Source organism: Dermochelys coriacea, chromosome 15, assembly GCF_009764565.3.
Source record: "Dermochelys coriacea isolate rDerCor1 chromosome 15, rDerCor1.pri.v4, whole genome shotgun sequence".
NCBI lineage: Eukaryota > Metazoa > Chordata > Testudines > Dermochelyidae > Dermochelys > Dermochelys coriacea.
In genome coordinates, this window is record NC_050082.1 from 10,149,926 (window position 1) to 10,173,438 (window position 23,513).

Consider the following 23,513-nt stretch of genomic DNA (forward strand, 5'->3'; position numbering starts at 1 on the left):
CCTGTTGTCTTCTTCTTGTGCTACTGGCATTGGCCTGTATAAATCCCTTTAAACTGTGAGCTCTTTAGGGCAGGGATGACATTTTCTGTTCAGGCATGTGGGGTTTTTTTAAATTGTTATTACTGCAAATAGCCTATACATCTGTGGTGTTATGTGGAATAATCAGTGGTATGATTCCAAGTGCTTAGCACAGAGGTGCATCAGGAAGGTTACTATGCAGTCCAGGGGGTTTAAATGTAGGTTGTGATTTCCAGCTGCTGTCAGTAAGGTCACCATGCAAAGGTTGAGAACGACCTGAGGGTATTAGCACTCTTCATGACCCAGTGTCCAGGCAGTTTTTGCATTGCACTAGGGTGTGGCAACACCAGCATATTGTGCTGAGAAGGATGAAGTGAGTGTGTCAGGATTCACATCTGCTTATTGCACAAGTGACAGTTTCTGTTTTAGCACCTTCAGGTTTACATCTCTGCTCTGTCCATGCTAGATGTGCACTTTGGCCCTGTCCAGGCTAAGGCAGAAATCATATTAATAAACATCACCCTCCTCAGCTCTTGCCAGTGTGGCCTTTGGTTTCTCCATCATGGAAGGCAAGAGGAGCTATAGATGACAGATGCTTTGAACCATTTCCACAAGATTAGAAATGACTGGAACCAAATCAAGTGAAAATAATGGTAAATTTTTATTAGCATAATCACAGGAATTTTAAATGGAAAAAGCAGAGTTAGAAGTTTACAAGGGAAAACAAATGAAATAACTGTCCACCCAGAGGGAAATCCCCCCCAAGCTATTTGGGGCGTGATTTGATTGAGACCCACCTTGTCTGATAGCTCTTTGATTGCACTGCAAGAGTTCATCAGATTAGGAGATCACTGTAAACAGAGCACTAAGGCCTTGAAAGACAGCACTACAGTAACCCTAGCACAAAACCTGTCAAAAAATAGGTATATCTAGAGCTTAACTTGCCTCTGAACGGGCAGCTGCAAGGCCTCTGCATGCACAGTCCTTTAGCTCCTCAGAGGTTGTGTTCTGTACACACCTGTCTCCTGTGTCCAGTTTAAGCCTGAATAACCCGTCTCAGCCTTCCAAAGGCACATTATTGCCTAACCCCTCCTAATCCTTCTCCTAACCACTCCTTAGAACAGGTCCTAGTACCTGCAACAGTGCTAGTACAACCTGCTGATCTGCACTTTAGCACCATCAGTATCTGTGAAGTATGCTTGCAAATCACCCAGGGCAATCTTAACACATCCCTTTCCCCAGTTTGCTCTGTACAGGATCTCAAATGTTCAAGTCTAAACTGTACTTGAAATTAGAAAATGTGAAATGGGTATTTCTGACCCTCCTACTGGCAGCAGCTATCTTGAGGGAAAGTAACATTTGGAGGCAACAATGAGCATCGGACCTACTCCCAAACCAGTTTAAATCCCAATTTATCAGGAAAGCTCTCAACGTTTTGCTAAGGCAGTAGTGGTCATGGAGACTATTAAACCATTATTAAAAGGGGATGAAACTGTTTTGCTCTGACATTGGGATACTGTAACAAGATTTTCCCCTTCCCTCCAAGGATCTCAAAGCCCTTCAGAAATATCAGTGAATTAAGCCTCAACACCCCAGTGAGGTAGGTTAAGTATTATCCCCATTTTACAGGTAAGGAAACCAAGGCACAGAAGATTATAAACTCACTATCACACAGAAATGCAATGGCAGAGCCACTCCCAGTCCTGTGCATTGGACACAGGACCGCTCTCCCAACCAGCAGAGTCAGAACAAGTGTCAGTTTCAGGAGGAAGCTCAGAAATCCCAATTTTAAATCAAACTAATTTCAAATCCAAAATGACAGTTTAGACAGTTTCTTGCCTTGTGAACTTTCCAAAAGCTGTGCTCAGCCCAACTGGAGTTGCTTTTTGTTTTACCACTTGTTCCACAAAACCCTGCTTTCACAACCACAGACTGAGGCTCATTTGTATGGGAAACCAGTGAAAAACAACAGTTCCACTTATTCAAGTGGGGTATTGAAGCATCGAGACAAGGTTATTTAAAATAGTAAGCTAGGATCCCTCTGTTAAAGTGAGGGTTTCTTTTTACACAGTTAATCCCAGAACTCCCTACGCCTTTTCCACGTTGAACACTGTAACCACCCTAATGTTGCATGCCTTAATAATCAAAGGTCTATAATATTCTAGAGTCATATTTTAAAACCCTCTTCTCACTGCACCACTTTGGCCATTAGTGTAGAACACTGTAGGGTTGTTTCTAACACACAATCCTTTGCCCTTCTACAGCACCCTCCTTCTGAAGGTCTGAAAGTGCCTTTGACAAATATGAACCAAAACCTCAAAATCCTACAAGGCGGGAATATTGCCCCATTTTGCAGATGGGGAAACTGAGGCACTAAGTGGTTAAGCGACTGGCTGGCCCAAGGTTACACAGCAAATCCGTGGCAGAATCAGGAACAGATTCCAGGTCTCCTGACTCCCAGCCCTTTTTTTTAGCCCCAGGACCATCCTTCCCACCTACAGGGAGGACTCACCTTCCCGAGTTAACCCTCTGCTCTCATTCCTGATGGTTGAAGAAGAATAAAACTATGAGGGTGGACTTTGAGTTCTCCATCTTGCAGCATGTGGCACTGAATTAAGACTCACTTTATTACCCTGGAAGTCGGGCTTTGGGAGAAAGGCAGGTAAGTCAAATACAGCAGTTTACAGATTACAAAATAAACTTTCCAGGTGATCTGTGAAAATTAAAAGAGCTATTCACAGCTCACTTGCTTGTGCTAGAAAAAAAATACAAGTCACGTTCCCTTCCCCTGCAAAACCCAGAGCCCTCCCAACCCCCAATAAAAAGAAAATATTTCATGTTAATAGTTTGTTAAACCCAAGCATTGAGCTTACACATACAGTAACCAGCACAACTGGTACACTGCCTAGAACAGCACAGTTTGAGATATAAAAGTAGCTTTCTTAAAATCACTTCAAAACCAATTTCTATATAAGAGGATTAAAAGAAAATTAGTTATGAATTCAAACCTCAGTGTAGAAATCCACAGTTTTTATCAAAGCATACAGTATTCAGTTCGATAGCAAAACTCCAAGTGTCACACACACCAGACCTCAGGGACTTGTTAGACCAGTAACAGTCAATATAAAAGGTTATTGCTCTAGAGATTCTCAGTAGAACATGTTTATCAAGAGCAAGGAACAGGACAGTATCAAAGAAGAGGGACTGCAGGCCTGCTCAGCGAAGAGCAGAGAGGAAGATGAACAAGGAATACGAAGTCTGTAGCTTTATTTTTTCCTTGCTTTTTAAAAAAACCTAGAGAGGCTTTTCAGGCCCTTTCCCTAGTAAAATGCAGGCCAGACACACAGCATAAGCTACATTCACTTGGAGGGGAGGGCTGAGCCCTCAAATTTCTCTGCATTTTCTTTTAAAATGAATTGGTGCCAGTCTCCTCCTCTCTCCCAGGAGCAGCAGAATTAGGAGCATTTGCCCTAACCACTCCTGGGGAACTGGGGGTGTCCAGCACAAAATTCAAGCAGAGAGGGGTTCCCCCCCCCATCCTGCCCCAGCGCATTGAGGAGGGGGAGAGAATCACAAACTAGAAAAATAGAATAACCCCCACTCCCCCTTTCCAAAAAATAAGTGGCATCACTTCCCTGCAGTGTTACTGAACTGGAAAGACTCCACTGCAGGGTCTTTCCAGCTTCTGGGGCTGCTGCTGTAATCTTAGCAAATCCTGTGTGCCCCAGAACTCAACCATGCGCAGCCCAGGCAATGCAGAGGTCACAGCATGGCCTTTGCTGTGCAGCAGCAGAGCTACTGCTTGGGTCACACAGCATTTCAATGCCCCAGCGAAGCCAAGGACACTTTTGTTTGGAAGCGTCACATGTTGGCTCAGGGAGAGCTGACTCAAGGCTGACTTTATCCAACTCTCTCCTTGAGAAAGGCATCTCCTCACTAGAGCCTCAGGCTCCTCTCGGCTGTCAACAATCATACAACACCTTAATGATGGGGCTCAGCATCTCCCCACTGAAGCACAGCATGGGCATTTCCAGTTTAATGGTCCATCTCGTCTCCCTGGATCCACTGTCTCTCTGGAGCAGCAGTTAGCAACCCACACCCTTCCCCTTTTCCCTCCCCCCAGGCCCTGGTAAGATTTCTAAATCACAGTAATGCTCAGAGAGACTCGGCTGCCTAGTGAGTGGCAGAAAGAAGCCCCGTTCCCAGCTAGGATGCGTCTAGCAGAAGAGTTTGAGGAAGCAGTTCTGACAGTAGGGCTTGTCATTCTGTTCCTTGAAGGTTCCTTTGTTGAGCTGCTTGAGGCAGAAGGCACAGACAAAGTGTTCTGGGTGAAATTTCTTGGCCATGGCAGTGATGCAGCGTCCCGTGATGGGCTTCTGGCAGCCGGAACACAGCGAGCCGCGGCGTTCGTGATAATGCACCTCACAGTAGGGCTGCCCATCATGCTCAAAGAAGCTGCCGTTGATGAACGGCGTGAAACATTCCTGCAGGGGGAGGAAGCAAAAGGGAACAGATTGATATGGCAAGCTGGGGACACAGGCAACTCCACAATCCATGCCTTTGCCTGCCATGCCTAGCTGCCTCCTGCAGGAAGTGGGCAGGGTGAATCATCTTCATCCAGCAGAAAGGGGAAGGGGGCTGCAGAAATACTGCTGCAAAGACTGATTGGTGCCCAGCAGAGACAGGGTTACTGAGCGTAAGCAGGGTAGATGCAGAAACTGGGAGGGAAAATAAAGCCCTCAACTATAGTTCATGTCCCTTTACTCCAGGCTGGCTTTATTAACACAAAGAAAATCCAAACCCAAGAGCAAAACTACTGAGAACACTTGGTAAGCAACACCAGAGCCTCTCGGGAGGGAAGAGAACACCCCCATCCGCACAGACAGCTGCCACAACAGCAGCTTTTATAGCCCCACCCACCCCAAATCACCCAGGTGATAGTCAGGGAACCCAGGCTCTCCTGGAATTCCTTATGCTCCAGGGCATTAGCTTCAGGGGCACCTTTTACCTTGTCACACTGGGCTGGTTTTAATTTCTTTAGCTGTATCTGCCCTGCTTACGCTCCTATTAATGAAAAAGAAGGTGACGGCCAGTTGTTTTTTTTAATTACCCATATAGAATGCTAGATATTCTGCATATTCCCTGGGTACAGCACCCTCCTTCTTCATGCATCCCCAAACTACACACATACAAGAGTCACTTCACCACTGAAATACAGTTGCAGGCAAAGGTTGACAGCCACTGGAGAAATGTGGAGGGGGAAGAAATTTTGGCCAAGGACCCTAGGGGCAAGTCCATACCCTTACAAAAGTGATACTGGGTCTTTAAATGTCTATGAAGAGAAGCTGTTAGAGACCAATTTTTTAATAGGCACCCATCTCTCCATAATGGTTATCACTGTCTAAGCCCCTCCCAGACATTAATGGATGTACCTTCACTACAGTCATGGGACTTTAGGAGGAATTACCCCCATTTTACAGATGGGGAAACTGAGGTATACGGCCGTTAAGGGACTTGCCCAGGGTCACACAATGAGTCAGCAGCAAAGTCAAGAACAGAAGCCAGATGTCCTGAGTCCTAGTTTTGTACTTGAGCTTCATGACTACCCTTCCTCCCTAGGGGACATGCACACTACTGCATGTGCACTCATGGCTGGACATCTATTTAGTCACAGGCAGATGCAAACTGAGCCCTGCATGCAGGCATCCAGCAGGGTGCAGCCAGAGTAAGTGCATATCCATGCATGTTCACACACAGTGAACTGCAAGGAACTCCATTTGCCTGCAGCATTGAAAGGCAGCAGGTCCTTGGGAGCCCGATGCTGAGACTACTAACCCATCCACCTCCATTTGAAAACAAACATTAGAAATTGGCCTTACTTTAACAACAGAAAGACAGAATCCGCCCAGAAGTTGCTGGCCCCACGAACAGGCAGCAGCGTGAAGAATGCCAAGCAACATCTCCTGAGCAGAAGAAAAGCCTGAACCCAGGTCCAGGCTAGGGCAGAGCTTGTCCGCTGCCTATAAGAGGCTGCTAGAATTTCTATTCACAGGGGCCTTCGAGTGATGGAGAGTTTCAAACGGATAACTTCAGCCAACTCCTTTCATGCTGGCTGCTCTGCAGCAGAGAAAAGCAGACTAGTGGTCTGAGCACAGGATTTGAAACAGGAACTCGTGTTCTGACCCTCATTCTGAACTCCACCTTTCTGCCTCAGTCTTGGTAACACGTGGCTGATATTAATCTTTACACTGCTCCTGGGAGATGGGTAAATATTTGCAAGGCTCTTTGAAGACGTGCTAAGTATTTATTCTGCAGCATTACAGTTCACTATGCAACAGTATATTCAGTTTACAGCTATTTCATTTGTTTCCAAGTTGGTCCAAATAGGTCAGTCTCATTAAGTTTACATTTCCAGAGTGAGCACACGAGGAAGCTCCTCAAATCAGGGTGCTGTGGCGGAGTGCTTAGAAAGCTTAGCTCACTATTACTGAGAAGCCACTAGAAACATTCGGTGCGTCTAAGTGAACCGCTGCAGAAACCCATAACTGTGGCTATGGGGGAGGGGGAGGGAATTAAGCCCCTAGAGAATTTAATGGAAACAGGCAGAGAAGCAAGAGGGTGCTTGGTGACTATCACACTATGTATTTTGTGGGGATGGCTGTCCTGTGCTGGCACAGACTCCTTGTTCTGATCAAGGTAACCACCAGACACCCACCTACAGGAACTGGGAGAGGGGTCAGGTGACAGTGGGTCAGCACAGGCTCTCTTACCCGACAGACAAAGCACTCAGGGTGCCACAGGGTATTCAAGGCAGAGATGTAATTTTCCAGGATGGCCCGGGCACAGCCCCCACACTTTGGAGCAAACATGTCAAAGTAATCCTTGCGGCAATAGGCTTTGCCATCCTTCTCATGAAATCCTGCCAAGGACACAAGGGAAAAACAGAGCCAGACAGCATCAGCTTGTGACCTTCATTTGTGGGAACACCTAGCCAGACTCGATGGGGTTAACAGGGTGGCTGGGATCCCCAGTCACGGATCAGTTATCCCCATCCATTAAGTAACACCACAGTCCCTCTCTACCCTCATACCTCCAGTTTTCTACATCGCTTGCTCTATGACAGTAGTCCCCACACTTTTCATGTCATACCCCTTCTTACCCCTGTCCACGCCCCACTCCCCGGAGCTGCAGTTGGGAGCGGGGCCGCGACTCCTGGAGGGAGACGTGGACAGGGTAAGGTGGGCGAGGATGGGGCTGGAGCTCCGGCCAGGAGTGGAGTTGCAGCCGGGCCACAGTCGGGGGCCAAGGATGGGGCAGGGCTGGAGCTGAGCCCGGAGCACGGGTGGAGCCGAGCCAGTGCTGGGCCCAGGGCGCAGCCGCAGCCGGGCCCGGAGCATAGTACGGGCGGCAGCCTGGGCTGCGGTCGGGTACGGAACCACAGCCAGGCCAAGCGCCAGAGGACAGGACCCCAGCTGGGGGCAGAGCGGGGCTGAGTGGCGCTTCCTCCCCACCCTCTATGGGGGCTGGACGGGGCCCTGCCACTCCCCCCAAACCTGCCCCACAGTTTGGGGACCAATGCTCTATGGAAAGGACCCATCACAGCCCCTCATGTTGCCTCCACCCACATCCCTTACTTGCTTCACCAGAGTGGCTTCTCTCTGCACAAACCAATAGTACCTTCAGGTCCAAAGAAAGCTCCACACTGCGCACAAAAGAAGTGTTCTGGGTGCCATGTCCTGTCCAGGGCTGTCACCACTTTCTGTTTGAGAGAAACCATAAACAGTGAGCACTCAAATGCCAGTGCTGAGTGCAGCAAAAATCAAATGTGCTTAAAGAGCTGAGGTAAGCCCCCTCCTTGGGGATTCAATCCTCCCCTTTACCCTAACAAGGTCAGACACACCACTCCTTTCCTCTGGCCCACCACGGGGGGTTGGGGAAGGGGGCACAGTCCCTTGCAGTACTCGAAACTCAGCAGGAATACCTCTTACCATGGTATCCCATTGGGAAAAATCAGGAGCTCCTTACTGCAATGACAATAGATCGATCCTAATACTGAGTTCAGTAGAGTTGCAATAGAGGCAAATTTAGTTCAGTAGAACCTGCCCTCTCATTGCGGGACCTTACAGCAGATGGAGGGAGATAGCTGCACTGGATCCAATTATTTCCCCTACAGCACTAGGGTGAAGGAAGAATTGGGGTCCCAAAACTACAAGAGAGGAGTTATCAGAGATAGATGGATGTGTGCTTTTCTACTTGACAGTACAGCACCAGACTCCACTGTGCACGGCCAAGAGAGAGACTCCTACTGACACGCGCTGGCTCAGGGACTCACGTCGAGGATCGGCCCGTTGCAGTAGTAGCAGCGAGGGGAGAAGAGATTATGATAGTCCTTCTCACAGTAGGGCTGACCATCGCGTTCAAAAAAGTTGCGTGACCCGATTTCCTCCTGGCAGTGGGTGCAAACGAAGTGCTCTGGGTGCCAGGTTTTCCCCATGGCTGTGACGACCTGCAGGGAAGATGGAGCGGTTATGGGGGACGACTCTACTTCTTTGCTGTGGCAACTCACGTGACAACACACCAGGCAGAGTTTGGCACTAACTACACGTTCTACTACTCAAGTGAGCCCTGGACTGGGGTAGCATGAAAACTGAATTACCTATCATCTCAGGAGAGGGCAGTCCCTCAAGGGCAGGGTAGAGGTCACTGGAGGAGCTTACAGCGTACCTGGCCAGTGGATAAATAGAGTACTTCAGTTTCTTCAGCATCGCCAGTCCCTTCAGCCTCATGATACAGCCCTCCCAGTTACTTCTTGCTGTAGCCCAAGGCTTAGCAACAAGATGGTGCCTTAGACTTACCTGACCAGCAATTGGTTTCTTGCAGGCTCCACAAACACCTTTGGCAACGGTAGCTACTCCCAGTTTGTTCAGGTCAGACTGGAGGCTTCCCAACATACTGTCCAACTGGCTGCCAGGTTTTGGGGGTGCAGACGGAGGGGAGCTGCCCCCAGCTTTCCCCTGGGCCATGAACTGCAAAGAAAAACCCAGAGACTGTAAGACAAGCACTATACAGCTCCTCAGGGATTTCTGCAGTCTCTGAACATAAGAACAGCCATACTGGGTCAGACCAAAGGTCCATCTAGCCCAGTATCCTGTCTTCTGACAGTGGCCAATGCCAGGTGCTTCACAGGGAAAAAACAGAACAGGTAGTCATCAAATGATCTAACCCTCTGCCCACAGCTCTTCAGCTGTCCGGCATATGGACAGACCAGGACTTGCTCTGGAGAGGCTAATGTGTCTGCAGAAGGCAGTGAGAATCAGGACAAGGGGCAGAGATGCACCCTTGTTACAATGAGGTTGTGACAAAAGTGTGGCTTACCCAGAGACCCCAGGAGCTAGAACATCAGAGTGTGGAGGGGTGGAGATTTGGCCTCCTTACCCTCCCAATAAAGCAGAGATTACTAGAAGGCCACAAGCATTTTTTCTAGTAGGGCCTCCATGGAGATCTTCCATTTACCTCATAGGTTCCTGGCTGGCTTACAAAGGCAGAGACATGCTCTCTGAGAGGTTCCCAAACTGTCTCCCCTTCCCTGTCACACACAGTTGTTGCTGACTCTCCAGTCTCTTCTCTCCTCTCCTTTACAGTCTCCTTCTCACCCTCCCACACTTCTTGTCTGTTCTTTTCAGGGTATTTTCCCCCTTTTCCTTCGGCATAGTTTTGCTCTCTCTTCTGTGCCCTTTTGGATAGCTCTGACCCCACGCCTCAGATTCATCAAAGGCTGCAAGGGAAGTAGTGAGGGAAGGCGGGGAGCATTCAAGGAATCACCTGTTGCTTTACCTGCAGATATGGCAGCACATTAGTAGAGCCTGGGGAGAAGGTGGTAGGCCAGCAAACACTGCACGATCCACATGAGAGATTTACAGGGGGGAACGTGGAGAGGGGATAAGAAAGGTCTTTGGAAGCCCACTTTGGGAATCACCTCAATGAATACTTAACTTTGAACCCTGTTTTCCACTGGGGGTGGTTGGGGGGGGGAACAGATCTATTTTCTTTAGTATTCTAACCTCAAGAGGAAGGGGGAAAGAGGACGGAGGAAGCGTGCAGGACTTTGCTCTTTATGTTTGGATGCTCATCTCCATGTGCCTCAGAGTTCACGTCCTGTTACACAGTAAAGCGTAGATTATTTTACTTGACCCTGCAGCGCATTGGTGGCGGTCAGGTTTAGACAACTCCACCGAGCCGTTTCCTGAAGGGACCTTTCGGGTGGATTTATTGTAGGACATTATGTCGTATCTCTGTTAAAAGTGAAATGACACGGCCACAACGCTAACAATATTTGTGAAAACGGTGCAGGGTGGAAGGACAAACAACCTAACATCCCAGCACTTGTACTGTTAGACTACCGTGGAGTGCCAAAGGGAACGGACACATGCTGAAGTGCCCTACAGCCCTGGTTTTACTGAAAGGGCCCCTTCCACTGCACACACAGGAAGTGCCACCCACCCTCCTGTGGCTACTGGCATTAGACACTGTCCATATAAGCTAGTCAAGTACTAACACTGGTTTCCATTTGTTCATCAGAAGCTGCATACCACACGCACACTTTACCCCATCATGCCTAAGCAGCATGCTGGGACTCAAGAGATCAGCAGCACTCAGCTCCTAATGGAACATAACGCACCTCCTTCCTACTATCCCCCGACCCCTCTCCTCAGTCAGCTGGTTCTAGCAGTCCAGCACCATGAAGCGCACACTGAACCTAAAAGGCCTCTCTCTAGTCCGTCCAACCCTCAAACTCCTATTCTACGCTGTGATGAACGAGGACATTTTTTGTAATATTTCCATGATTCCTACGTGTGTCTCAGTTTCCCACCGGGCTTTGCATTGAGTGTAAAGGGAAGGGATGTGGTGTTGACTCAGCAGCCTTGCTGGAAACCAGAGTCAAAACAAGCTGAATGAAGTCTACACATGTGAGTGGAGGATCAGAAGAGACAATGGAACCTCCAGTCCCTGGGACATTCACACCTAACGACCAACAGCCAAGAGGATGGAGATTTCGCCCCCACTTCTCTACAGGGAAGCAGAGCAAAGGCCCCAGGATCGTTAGGCAAGCACTGTACAGTCCTCAGGGAATTTCTGCAGTCTCTGCCCATAGCTCTTCAGCTGTCCTACTTGCAGACAAAGAGGAAAGGTATCAGGTGGCTGTTTTACGAGATGTGCTCACAGAGAGACACAGCACACACACCCCACCTGAAACCAAAGACAACAGGATAGAGACTGAGCCAAAATGATCTACAGCAGCTTGGCTGCGTAGAGCTCTGATGCTGGCCACACTGAACTGCGTCTTAATCTTTGCTTCTCTGGGCTCACCCCTAACGACTTTCAGATTCTGTATCCCAGCTGACCAATACGCTGTTTTGAAAAGACTCCCTACTGTCACTAGTACTGGGAACACTGCACTCTGAAGGAGCGAAGGACACACCTCCCACAGGAGTCTAGCTCAGCCGGATTTGCTGCAGGGAGCCAAGGAGGGAAACAGGGACTGCTGGTGCCCAAAAGCCCAGTTTCGGAGTCTGTGGAGTCTTGCTTCTGTGGAACTGGGTGAGTTCTTGGGGCCCGGCACATGAAAGAGGTCAGCCCAAAAGGACTGGTTACAGTCTGGGACATAGACCAGACCCTGTGGATCTGACACACAGGCACACAAGCATATGTCATTTATACCTACAGTGCAAATTCCCCAAGACAGTGTTATGGGGAGGAAACATCTTGCCAGACACAGAGTTTAGGATTTTCCCTCTCTAAACTGCAGGACAGTCACGGACCTGATCCTGAGAGGTGCAGAGTACAGTGAATTGGGGACGTTCAAGCACCTCTAAAAATTAGACCAGCGAATCTAGACTGATCATAACTCAAGCGTATAGAAAATGGGGGTGGGTAGACATGTTTATGTATCTAGTAGCTCTCATCTCTTAGCCCCTACACCCAGGTTTCTCTGAAGCTGATTTTTCTCTAGCATCAGTACCTTTCCTAGCCTGATCCTTGTAGCCCTTCAGAGCCAACACACAAAAAAGGTAACAATACAAATGTGTGGGTGCCCATATGATGCAACAGAGGGGCACAGGGAGCCACATGCTTCCTCATCCTGGCCAGGGCCCAGTGGCCATTGGACAGGGAGTGCAGAAACCGACTAGAAACAGACAAATGAGAAGAGAAGTGTCACTTGCAGAGAGGATGGCAATGAATGGAATTCATAGTGACACTTCCCTCCCTGCCCCAGGGACCAGCCTGCCTCAGCTAACTTCAGTGCAGCCACTGACATCTCAGAGCAGGACAACATGGACTTGATCTTTACTGGTGGTACAGGTACTGCATTCTTACCAGCCAAGGGATGCAGTTCCTTTTGGAAATATTACACACACACCCCCCCAGGGGTGCACACCCAATGCCTGCACTTTGTAGAGAAACTCTCATGAGCACAGCCCCTTTAGGAACAGTATAAATGCACACCACACTCGTGTGCTAGAAATGCTCATGCAAAGGCCTTCCAAATTCCTACCCTAATTTAAAAAGTCTGCCACTGCTGTCAGGTTCAGCAACGCACCCGTAAACAGCAGACCATGCATAGAAAAAACAACAATCTGGCATTCATAGCAACAGGACCTCTAGGAACAGCTCAGAGGACTGTGCCAGAATCACATCCCTCTTGCCTTAAGAGCACACCATGCTGAGAGGGGAACCAGAAAGGGTATCCTGCTTTCTCATGGGTGGGCGGCGTGAGGGGTGGCCGAGCAGCAAGTGGATTGGTGCGTCAGACCAGCAGCAGATTAGGGATCACCTGCAAAGTATGACAACTATTCATGATGCAGAGGAGCTTCCTTGATTGATTGGTGCTTGTGGAGACTGAAGCTGTACTGCACTGGCTTGTGTGTATGAGGGTCACTACCTATAATGGATGGATACTGAGTCTTCCTACGCTTTTCTAACAGTATTCTCCCTGGGTTTAGGCAGCAGGACATACAGAGCAACTATTTATTGCCTCTGCACTACACCCCAAACCCCAGAGAATTGCAGCTAAGCAGTATCCCCCTGGATGGAGTGCAGGGGCATGTGGAATCACTGTTCAGCCTCTTCTGGTTCTCAGGCTTTTCCACATTTTTCTCCCCTCCCCTCAATGCCACACCGTGGAGGGGAGTATTGGGCCCTAAACTAATGGACGTGATTCCTTCAGTTCAATGGAGAGAAACAAAGATCACGGTCTAGTCCCAATGCCGCATGTATGTGGCCAGCAAACAGACACAGGATCTGTATTGTTCCATGCGTGTGCACCTCACACAGCTATAAAGGGACACATCTGATAGAAAATCAGCCATTGGCATCACTAAACTCATCTTCTGAGCCTAGTACCAGCCTTTACCCAAACATTCTACCTAAAGAGCCAACAGGCCAGAAGTGCTGGACTCGGACTTGTAATTGCTCTGTTAAAGGAAGAGCACGAGGGAAAGCATGCCTGCATCGGTGGGAAGAATGGATCTTCATCAGTCTGACAGCCAACAGAACACAGTGTCTTGGCAGGAGAAGACGCTACCACTGGCTCAGTCAGCATGGCAGGAGGAATCTGGGCTTGGGGAGAATGGAGGAATCTATGATCTTCAGAGGGAGGAGTGCCCACCACAGAGAGTTCCTGGTAGTCATCAGAAGAAGTCTCCCACTGGAACCGAGGTTGGGGAGGCAAGCTGAAGTAGCAGGAGACTGGACTAGTAGCAGCAGCAGAGGGTACATAGGAAGATTGTGGTGGGAATGGAGGAGGGGGTGGAGGGAGTGGAGAGGGAATAGGGTGAGAAGAGGAAGAAGCTTTGGCTGGGAAAATCTTGGTAGCTTCTTTGGGATGCTGGAGTGGGGGAGAAGCTGGCACAGAGACTGTTCTTCTCATGGGCAGGGGGGATTCTGGAGGAATTATAATCTAGAAAGAAAGGAGGGAGAAAGATGAACAAATCGAGACGAACTGAGTAGCACTTCCTGCATCAGGACAGGCAGCATGAAACAGACAGTAACACGGCACTCACTACCTAGCACTTCTCTACTTTCCTTTCAAAATAGTCTTTCTTTCACGTCAGAACACAGAGTGCAAGCAGGCCAACCTCACTGCTGTAGCCAACCAGAAATAGAGGCCATGGTGCCATTTTCAATGGACCTTCTTTGAGGAAGTGCCAGATTTTCAAGAACAAGACACCTAATAACACCTGCCTAGCTATAAGCACTTCAGGGCAGGTTCCTTATCTTGCATCTAAAAACATCATACACCCCTATGTTGCCAAGTAAAAGAAAGAAATAAGGTCTGCTTATTGACTGAGCTCCCCACTGTGGAATGAAAATAAACCTCACTTGAATGCCTGACCTTAAACAGTATTAGATTTCCCATCAGATAACACTGCTCTCCCACGAGATTGCTTACTCCAATTCCTACATCACTGGGATTTGGATTTCCTAGCTGACCTGAAAAGGAAACAGTGCTAGGACAGAGGGAGTCAGATTCCAAAGCTATCCCAGGACTCTCTAGAGACCTGTCACTCCCACCTCCTACTCTACGTCTCCATTAGAGACCTTCTGAGCAGAGGGACACAGGGGAATACCCTTGTACAGAGTTTGCTCTCTACCTTCTGTACTTGCTGTCCACCATCCTGCTGCTTCCTCTGTGGCCTGGCGGTGACAATGACCCCCTCAGTAAGCCAGTCTTCCTGGCTTTTCCATTCCTCCTCCTCCTGTTTGCTGATGCCCAGTCTGTCTTGCAGCTCTTCAATCAAGCGATCCTGGGACACAGTCTTGTGAAATATGACTGGCCCTATCTTCCGCCTCGGTGAGCGCTCACGATACATTGGGTGCACATTTAAGGTCTCTTTTGTCCTCTCAATTACAGATTTTATCTGAATGACAAGGTGACAGTTTCAGCATGAAAAGAGCAATGCAACAGCAAGCCCCAAGATGCAGCAGCACAAACCTAAACTATTAGTGACAACTGTGAGCAGGAAGAGTGATGGTATTTACTTGCACAGTGCCAAAGTTCCTCTTGGCAGAGCCCAGAGCAGTGACTCAGTGCAAGGAAAATCCCAGCCAGGCCAGTCATAGAAGCCAAAAAGAACTCCGGCAACAAGATGGAGAGATTAACCAGCACAAAGCCATGATTTGAGGTACAAGGTCACAGTTCAACAAGATCACCCCATTATGTGTTATGGTTTCCCTAACACCACAGTGATCCATGTCAGCCTCTTTTCATCCTTCCCCTGCGCAGTTCTGGGGTAAATAAGATTCCCCAGCACAGAGGATTCTGGGATGCAACAGCATTTCTAGTGCTGGAAGGACCTTAGGAGCTCCTGTGTCAATATCTTAACAGGCCAGATCTAAGCCAGCAGGGAAGAGGAGTTGCCATCCCAAGTCTGGACAGTCATTAGCAAATCGCTCCATCACTGTGGAACAGCACTTTGCTCTTCAGAGACCTCTGTGGATCATGCACTTGCCCCATTCTAGCTATGAGACAGCCTGCAGATTATGGTTGCTATTCATGTTCTATGCTGCACAAGCAGCCAATCACTGATCCACATGCAAAAGGTACCACAAAACTGCTGCTAGAGTAGAGGGTCTCAGACCTCTGTGCCATGCAGCTGTCATTACAGTGACTCCAAGCCCTCCCGAACAGCATGCCGTTAGTCTGGAGTAAGCTATCAGCTGCTCCGGAAGAGCCCAAATATGCACTCAAACCATGCACAGGCGGCTAACTAGGACCTGCCCACTCCTGCATTCACTCTATGCCTGCCTGGCCTGATGCAGAAATCCGCTCAATAGGTGGCTTGGAGACAGACAGCAGATCCAACTCATCCTTCCAAACATTTTCAGTGGTTTCTGGAGTGACTGTTGAGCTTCTGACTTGCTCTCTTTCCTGGTCTTCTCCTGGCTTGCTCTTAGCAGGGCCACCTTTCCTAGGAGTTCTCTCTCTGCTCTGCCTCTTTTTAGCCATATCAGGAGAGTCATCTGTCCTGCTTTCACACTCAATTTCAGCATCCTGCTTCTGTCCTTGTTCTGCTCCAAGACCTAACTGGCCTTTAGTGTCTGGGAAGACATCCCACCGGTCCACAGCCATAATATTTGGTTCACATGCTGACTGCAAGACATGGTCATTCTCAGAATATAGTTCTGGTATAAGTTCAGATAGCTCCAGAGCCCACGACGGAGCTAAAGCTGCTTCCATTTTTCCATCCTTCTGGGAAGGAAAGGCTGAATTATCCCCGAAAATTGTCTGCTGTGCTGATTCCTTGGGTGTCTGCATCTTCGCTTGGGTGGTTATGCTCGAGCTAGAAACAGGAACAGCTGTGAGCCTGGTCTCAGTTCTATGCTCCTCCTTTTCAGTGGCTTTTGCCTCATCAAGCCCCTGACTGTGGGCCTCTGCATTAGAAGGAACAGACGGAGATGCCATCTTGGAGGATATCATGGACTGGGACATCTCTCTAGGAGGATCTGACTTTTTGCTCAGCCCGACTGAGCTCAAAGAAAGCATATGATCCCCCAAAGGAGCAGAAATAGCAAAGTCCTCTGGAAGTGATTGACCCATCTGAGCCATAGAGGGGAGCTGCGGAGTGGTGGCAGAACGTCCTGGAATAGCTGCAACTGCAGCGCTGCTGCCTTCTTCAATATGAAGGACTTCCAAGGTGACAGGTGCCAGCAGGGCCGGTAGGTCCTTGCTGTGGCCTGTCCCATGGTGTTTTGACTGGGGCAGCAGAACTGTACCGGGAGGAATGTCGATTGAGTCTGGATTTGTTGGGCTGGAAAGCAGCTCCAGGGAGGGTTCAGAAATCAGTGACATAGTGGAAATAGCCTGTAAAAATGAGACAGAAAAAAGAGGAACAGAGAGGGGGAAAAGATAGAGACAGAGGTGAGGAAAGGAAAAGAACAAGGCACAACATGGCAGAACAATCAAAACCTGCAAACCACTGAGCCCTCCTGACATAAAGCCATCAAGGTAGCCAGGATGGACAAGTGGGACGTCAGAGTGTGGAATGTGAACACACAGTTGTGCCCCTTCTCAAAGGAGGGTGCTGGGAATGAGAAGAGATCATGCAGCCATTGAGTATTTTCTCTTAGGCTCTTCAAAGCCGCAGTAATTCTTTCTCCTGTAAATGGGGCTGGTGCATCTGTCCCCAGGGCCCAGCCCATTAGACCAGAAGTGCCTAGACTAAGACTGAGTCACATTAGCAATGTTCTCTGAGTCAGACACTGGCATTAATTTGCATAGAAATTTACATACTTTTTGAAGAAACAAACCATGAAGCATGTAAGCCATAATATTTGCCTCCCTGATACACTAGCCTCAGGGCATTCACAGCAAGAGGTGTACATGACTCAGGCTCTGGCCTGCTCAAATAACAAGGCTCTCCTCCAGATCGAATACATCATGAATCAGAGGGAAGCATTCTAGGACTTCACAGGCTGTCCTTCGGGAGCCCTGCATTAACTCTCTTCTTCCTATAGGACTATAACAGGGTTTAAAAGAGAACTGGATACATTCATGGAGGTTAAGTCCATTAGTGGCTATTAGCCAGGATGGGTAAGGAATGGTGTCCCTAGCCTCTGTTTGTCAGAGGGTGGAGATGGATGGCAGGAGAGAGCTCAGTTGATCATTACCTGTTAGGTTCACTCAATGCACCTGGCATTGGCCACTGTTGGTAGACAGGATACTGGGCTGGATGGACCTTTGGTCTGATCCAGTATGGCCATTCTTATGTTCTTCCTCACCCATCCCGCTTTTCTTGCCCCTTTCATATTTGGGCAAAAGTAGTATAAATTTTGTTCCAAAACATGCTCTGAAATGGTCAGTGGCAGGTACTCTGTTTTTAGTTCTTCATTGCTTATATTTTAAACCTGATAGATCATTACTCTGATCCTGTCTACTATGTCAGCTCCTACAGCTCCTACGACAAACAGGAATTCTTTCCCATTTCCTTAATGGAGTAGAAATTAGCGTGGCTTATTTTGTGCACTCCCAAACCAGCCACCGTGGCCTACTAAGTCTGGCACTGCACCCAATGACCCCCGATTTGGGGAATTATCCATGAAAAAGGATCATTTATTTAAATGAAGTTTATAGCCCATTTCCTTACAGAGGTAGCCTTTTTTTGGGGGATGGGGTAGGGGGAACAATCACAGCTGAGATCACCTGGTCTCCCACAGATAATAAAAGGACTTTTCTCATTCTCCCTCTTACAGCTACATTTGGGCAGCCAGTGAAGCCTCTTACCACAAGAGGGACAGCTCAGTAGAGCACTTAGCATGGCAGTGGCAGTAAAGGAGTCTGTGTTCTAATCCTGGCTCCGACATCAACTCTCTCTGGGGTTTAGTTTCCCTTTTTTAAGATTAGGGATAATGGCTGGAATTTTCAAAGGTGCCTAAGGGAATTGGGTGTCTAACCACCATGGGCTTCTTTGAAAATCCCAGCCAACACAATTTACTTTAATCATGACAACACCCAATGAGGTAAGTGCTAGAATTCACTTGGATTTAGGCAAAACCCTCCAGCAGATGGAAGCCACATACCCTTCCAGAAAGTGTCTAAACATACAGGCAGCTTAGGTGATTGCAGTGTCTGTGATGGTAGACTGCCGAGCTAAGTCCCAGGATTGGGCTTGGTAAGCATCTGAATGGGAGACCTCTCTAGGAAAACCCAAAGGGAAGTAGAAAGCGATGCTAATGATTCATTACAGAGCACTCTTCTCTCTGAGCTATAGTTTGTAAGCACAGAGAGACTCTGGCAGTAAAAGGTGCTATATTAAAGTGTATTCATTATTAGAAAACTGCCTATGTGTTTATACTATTTGTTCTCCGTTACATACCAACTGCCCTCTGAAGAATAGATGTCACGGTTAAGGTGTTCCTATTTTTACCTGAGTTTGGGACAAAGTTTTCAAGCTTTCTAAAATCTAGTCATTTTCAGTAAGGCAGCTTATTTTGCTCTAAAAATCATTTTTCCAACATGTTAAAAATATTAAAATAAAATGAGAGCAGCAATTAATGTATAAAGGGCTGCACTATAATGGGCGGCTGGTTAATGCAGACACCAAGTCACATAGCAAGGAGGAATCACATGTCACAAATATGCGAAAGGTGCAAAACTTGTGCATTCAGTAACCTCAGTGCCAGCTGCCTGATAAGCGGAACACCAATATCAAGTGGATTCTGTAAGTGAACAAAATGAGCAACTCATTAAGGTTAATGCATCAGCCTGCAATAGCACCTTTTACTCTATGGCTTGAGAAAAACTGAACTAAAAGCAAACAAAAAGCCCACACCACCCACCCACACGCTGTAATTTCTGTCTGGACTTTATCCTCCTGGCTTTAAATTAATCTTCTTCCTTAGCATATTTGTCTTATTCCTCTCTGCCTCTCTCATACACGCACAGGACTGGAGCTCAGAAGTAAGGTCAGCCTTTCATTTCTAACAGTTACAAAGTACACTGCAGAGCAGGGTATCAATAACATTTGACATGCAAAGACCTGCTACTCCCTGCCTCTATTCATGTACCAGCAAAGCGAACTAGGCCAGAGACATTGTCAACTCAACTGTGCAACTGAGCTAGCACATGGGAGCAGAATTGAGGGGTGAAAATCAAAAAGGACAGAGGGAAGTGTGAAACAATTGGGGGGTGAGAGTAAAGGGAAAGTAACTGCTGGGAGCAGGTAGTGATGCCAACAGAGGAGGCTGACAAGAAATAGACAAGTTGCCAAGAGACGAGGTTTAGGAACAAACTGATAAATTAAACAATAAAGTCCCCAGGACCAGATAATATTCACCTGAAAGCTCTGAAGGAACTTAAATATGAAATGGCAGAACTACTAACTGTGGTATATAATCTACTGCTTAAATCAGCCTCTGTACCACATGACTGGTGGATAGCTAACGTGACACCAATTTTTTTTTTAAAAGGCTCTGGGGTGATTCTGCCCATTAACTGGCTGAGAAGCCTAACTTCAGTACTAGGCAAATTGGTTGAAACTACAGTAAAAAACAGGATCATAAGCTTTCGTGAGCTACAGCTCACTTCATCGGACAGTGCACTTGGACTTCCAGAAAACCTTTGACAAGGTTCCTCAGCAAAAGCTCTAAAGTAAAATAAGGAGTCATAGGATAAGAGGGAAGGTCCTCTCCTGGTTAAAAGACAGGAAACAAAGGATAGGAATAAATGGTCAGTTTTCACATTGGAGAGAGGTAAACAGCAGGGTCTCCCAAGAATGTGTACTGGGACCAGTGCTGTTCAACATATTCATAAATGGATATGGAAAAAGGGATAAACAGTGAGGTGGTAAAGTTTACAGATGATATAAAAATTACTCAAGGTAGTTAAGTCCAAAGCAGACTGCAGAGAGTTACAAAGGGATCTCACAAAACTGGGAGACTGGCAAACAAAATGGCAGATGAAATTCAGTGTTGATAAATGCAAAGTAATGTATACTGGAAAACATAATCCCAGTTATACAGACAAAATTAGCCTAAATTAGCTGTTACCACTCAAGAAAGAGATCCTGGAGTCATCATGGATAGTTCTCTGAAAACATCTTAGAGAGGTGTTTAAGAAGAAGCAGAAAGCATACCGGGAGTGGAAGATGGGAGGGATCAGCAAGAAAGCTACCTTATTGAGGTCAGAATATGTAGGGGTAAAGTGAGACAGGCTAAAAGTCAAGTAGAGTTGGACTTTGCAAAGAGAATTAAGACCAATAGTAAAAGGTTCTATCGCCATATAAATAAGAAGAAAACTAAGAAAGAAGAAGTAGGGCCGCTAAACACTGAGGATGGAGTGGAGGTTAAGGATAATTTAGGCATGGCCCAATATCTAAACAAATACTTTGCCTCAGTCTTTAATAAGGCTGAAGAGTATCTTGGGGATAATGGTAGCATGACAAATGGGAATGAGGATATGGAGGTAGATATTACCACATCCGAGGTAGTAGCGAAACTCAAACAGCTTAATGGGACTAAATCGGGGGGCCCAGATAATCTTCATCCAAGAATATTAAAGGAATTGGCACCTGAAATTGCAAGCCCATTAGCAAGAATTTTTAATGAATCTGTAAACTCAGGAGTTGTACCGAATGATTGGAGAATTGCTAATATAGTTCCTATTTTTAAGAAAGGAAAAAAAGTGATCCAGGTAACTACAGGCCTGTTAGTTTGACATCTGTAGTATGCAAGGTCCTGGAAAAAATGTTGAAGGAGAAATTAGTTAAGGACATTGAAGTCAATGGTAAATGGGACAAAATACAACATGGTTTTACAAAAGGTAGATCATGTCAACCGAACCTGATCTCCTTTTTTGAAAAAGTAACAGATTTTTTAGATAAAGGAAACGCAGTGGATCTAATTTACCTAGATTTCAGTAAGGCGTTTGATACCGTGCCACATGGGGAATTATTAATTAAATTGGAGAAGATGGGGATCAATATGAACATCAAAAGGTGGATAAGGAATTGGTTAAAGGGGAAACTGCAACGGGTCCTATTGAAAGCAAACTGTCAGGTTGGAGGGAGGTTACCAGTGGAGTTCCTTAGGGATCGGTTTTGGGACCAATCTTATTTAATCTTTTTATTACTGACCTTGGCACAAAAAGTGGGAGTGTGCTAATAAAGTTTGCAGATGATACAAAGCTGGGAAGTATTGCCAATTCGGAGAAGGATCAGGATATTATACAGGAGGATCTGGATGACCTTGTAAACTGGAGTAATAGTAATAGGATGAAATTTAATAGTGAGAAGTGTAAAGTTATGCATTTAGGGATTAATAACAAGAATTTTAGTTATAAGTTGGGGACGCATCAATTAGAAGTAACGGAAGAGGAGAAGGACCTTGGAGTATTGGTTGATCATAGGATGACTATGAGCTGCCAATGTGATATAGCTGTGAAAAAAGCTAATGCAGTTTTGGGATGCATCAGGAGAGGTATTTCCAGTAGGGATAAGGAGGTTTTAGTACCATTATACAAGGCACTGGTGAGACCTCACCTAGAATACTGTGTGCAGTTCTGGTCTCCCATGTTTAAAAAGGATGAATTCAAACTGGAGCAGGTACAGAGAAGGGCTACTAGGATGATCCGAGGAATGGAAAACTTGTCTTATGAAAGGAGACTTAAAGAGCTTGGCATGTTTAGCCTAACTAAAAGAAGGTTGAGGGGAGATATGATTGCTCTCTATAAATATATCAGAGGGATAAATACAGGAGAGGGAGAGGAATTATTTAAGCTCAGCACCAATGTGGACACAAGAACAAATGGGTATAAACTGGCCACCAGGAAGTTTAGACTTGAAATTAGACCAAGGTTTCTAACCATCAGAGGAATGAAGTTTTGGAATAGCCTTCCAAGGGAAGCAGTGGGGGCAAAAGATCTATCTGGCTTTAAGATTCTACTCGATAAGTTTATGGAGGAGATGGTATGATGGGATAATGGGATTTTGGTAAGTAATTGATCTTTAAATATTCAGGGTAAATAGGCCTAATCCCCTGAGATGGGATATTAGATGGATGGGATCTGAGTTACCCAGGAAAGAATTTTCTGTAGCATTTGGCTGGTGAATCTTGCCCATATGCTCAGGGTTTAGCTGATCGCCATATTTGGGGTCGGGAAGGAATTTTCCTCCAGGGCAGATTGGAGAGGCCCTGGAGGTTTTTCACCTTCCTCTGTAGCATGGGGCACGGGTCACTTGAAGGAGGATTCTCTGCTCCTTGAAGTCTTTAAACCACGATTTGAGGACTACAATAGCTCAGACATAGGTGAGGTTTTTCGTAGGAGTGGGTGGGTGAGATTCTGTGGCCTGCATTGTGCAGGAGGTCGGACTAGATGATCAGAATGGTCCCTTCTGACCTTAGTATCTATGAATCTGCTTAATATGCAACAAAAGTCAAAAAAGCGAACAGACTGTTAGGAACCATTAGGAAAGGGATAGATAAGACGACAGAAAATATCATAAAGCCATGGTAAACCCACAGCTTGAATATTGCATGCAGTTCTAGTCACCTCATCTCAAAAAAAAAAAAAAAAAAAAAAAAAGATATTAGAATTGGAAAAAGTACAGAGAAGGGCCACAAAAATGACTAGGGGTATGGAACAGCTCCCATATAGGAGAGATCCACATGAGGAGAGGTTAAAAAGACTGGCACTCGTCAGTTTGGAAAAGAAACAACTGAGGGATCTGACAGAGGTCTATAAAATCATGAACGGTGTGGAGAAAGTGAATAATACAGCGTTCTTTACCCTTGTACACAACACTCGAACCAGGTACCCCCCAATGAAATTAATAGCAGGTTTAAAACACACATAAGGAAGTACTTCTTTACCCAACACACAGTCAACCTGTGGAACTTGTTGCCAGGGAATGTTGTGAAGGTCAAAAGCATGACTGGGTTCAAAACAGATAAGTTCATGGAGGATAGGTCCATCAATGGCTATTAGCCAAAATGGTCAAGGA

The 23,513-nt window shown here is 46.8% G+C and overlaps 1 protein-coding gene across 4 annotated transcripts in view; it reads right to left on the reverse strand.

The window, feature by feature from the left end:
• Positions 1 to 660: 660 nt before the first annotated feature.
• Positions 661 to 23,513, reverse strand: part of PXN (paxillin) — a 66,031-nt gene continuing 43,178 nt past the window's right edge. For all 4 annotated transcript variants that reach the window (XM_038373373.2, XM_043497984.1, XM_043497986.1 and 1 more), the window contains exons 7-11: positions 8,874 to 9,044; positions 8,351 to 8,524; positions 7,696 to 7,777; positions 6,789 to 6,937; positions 661 to 4,502 (exon numbers count right to left, since the gene is read on the reverse strand). In XM_038373373.2, coding sequence (XP_038229301.1) covers positions 4,236 to 4,502; positions 6,789 to 6,937; positions 7,696 to 7,777; positions 8,351 to 8,524; positions 8,874 to 9,044 — 843 coding nt within the window. In that variant the 3' untranslated portion in view covers positions 661 to 4,235. The remainder of the gene's footprint in view (positions 4,503 to 6,788; positions 6,938 to 7,695; positions 7,778 to 8,350; positions 8,525 to 8,873; positions 9,045 to 23,513) is intronic.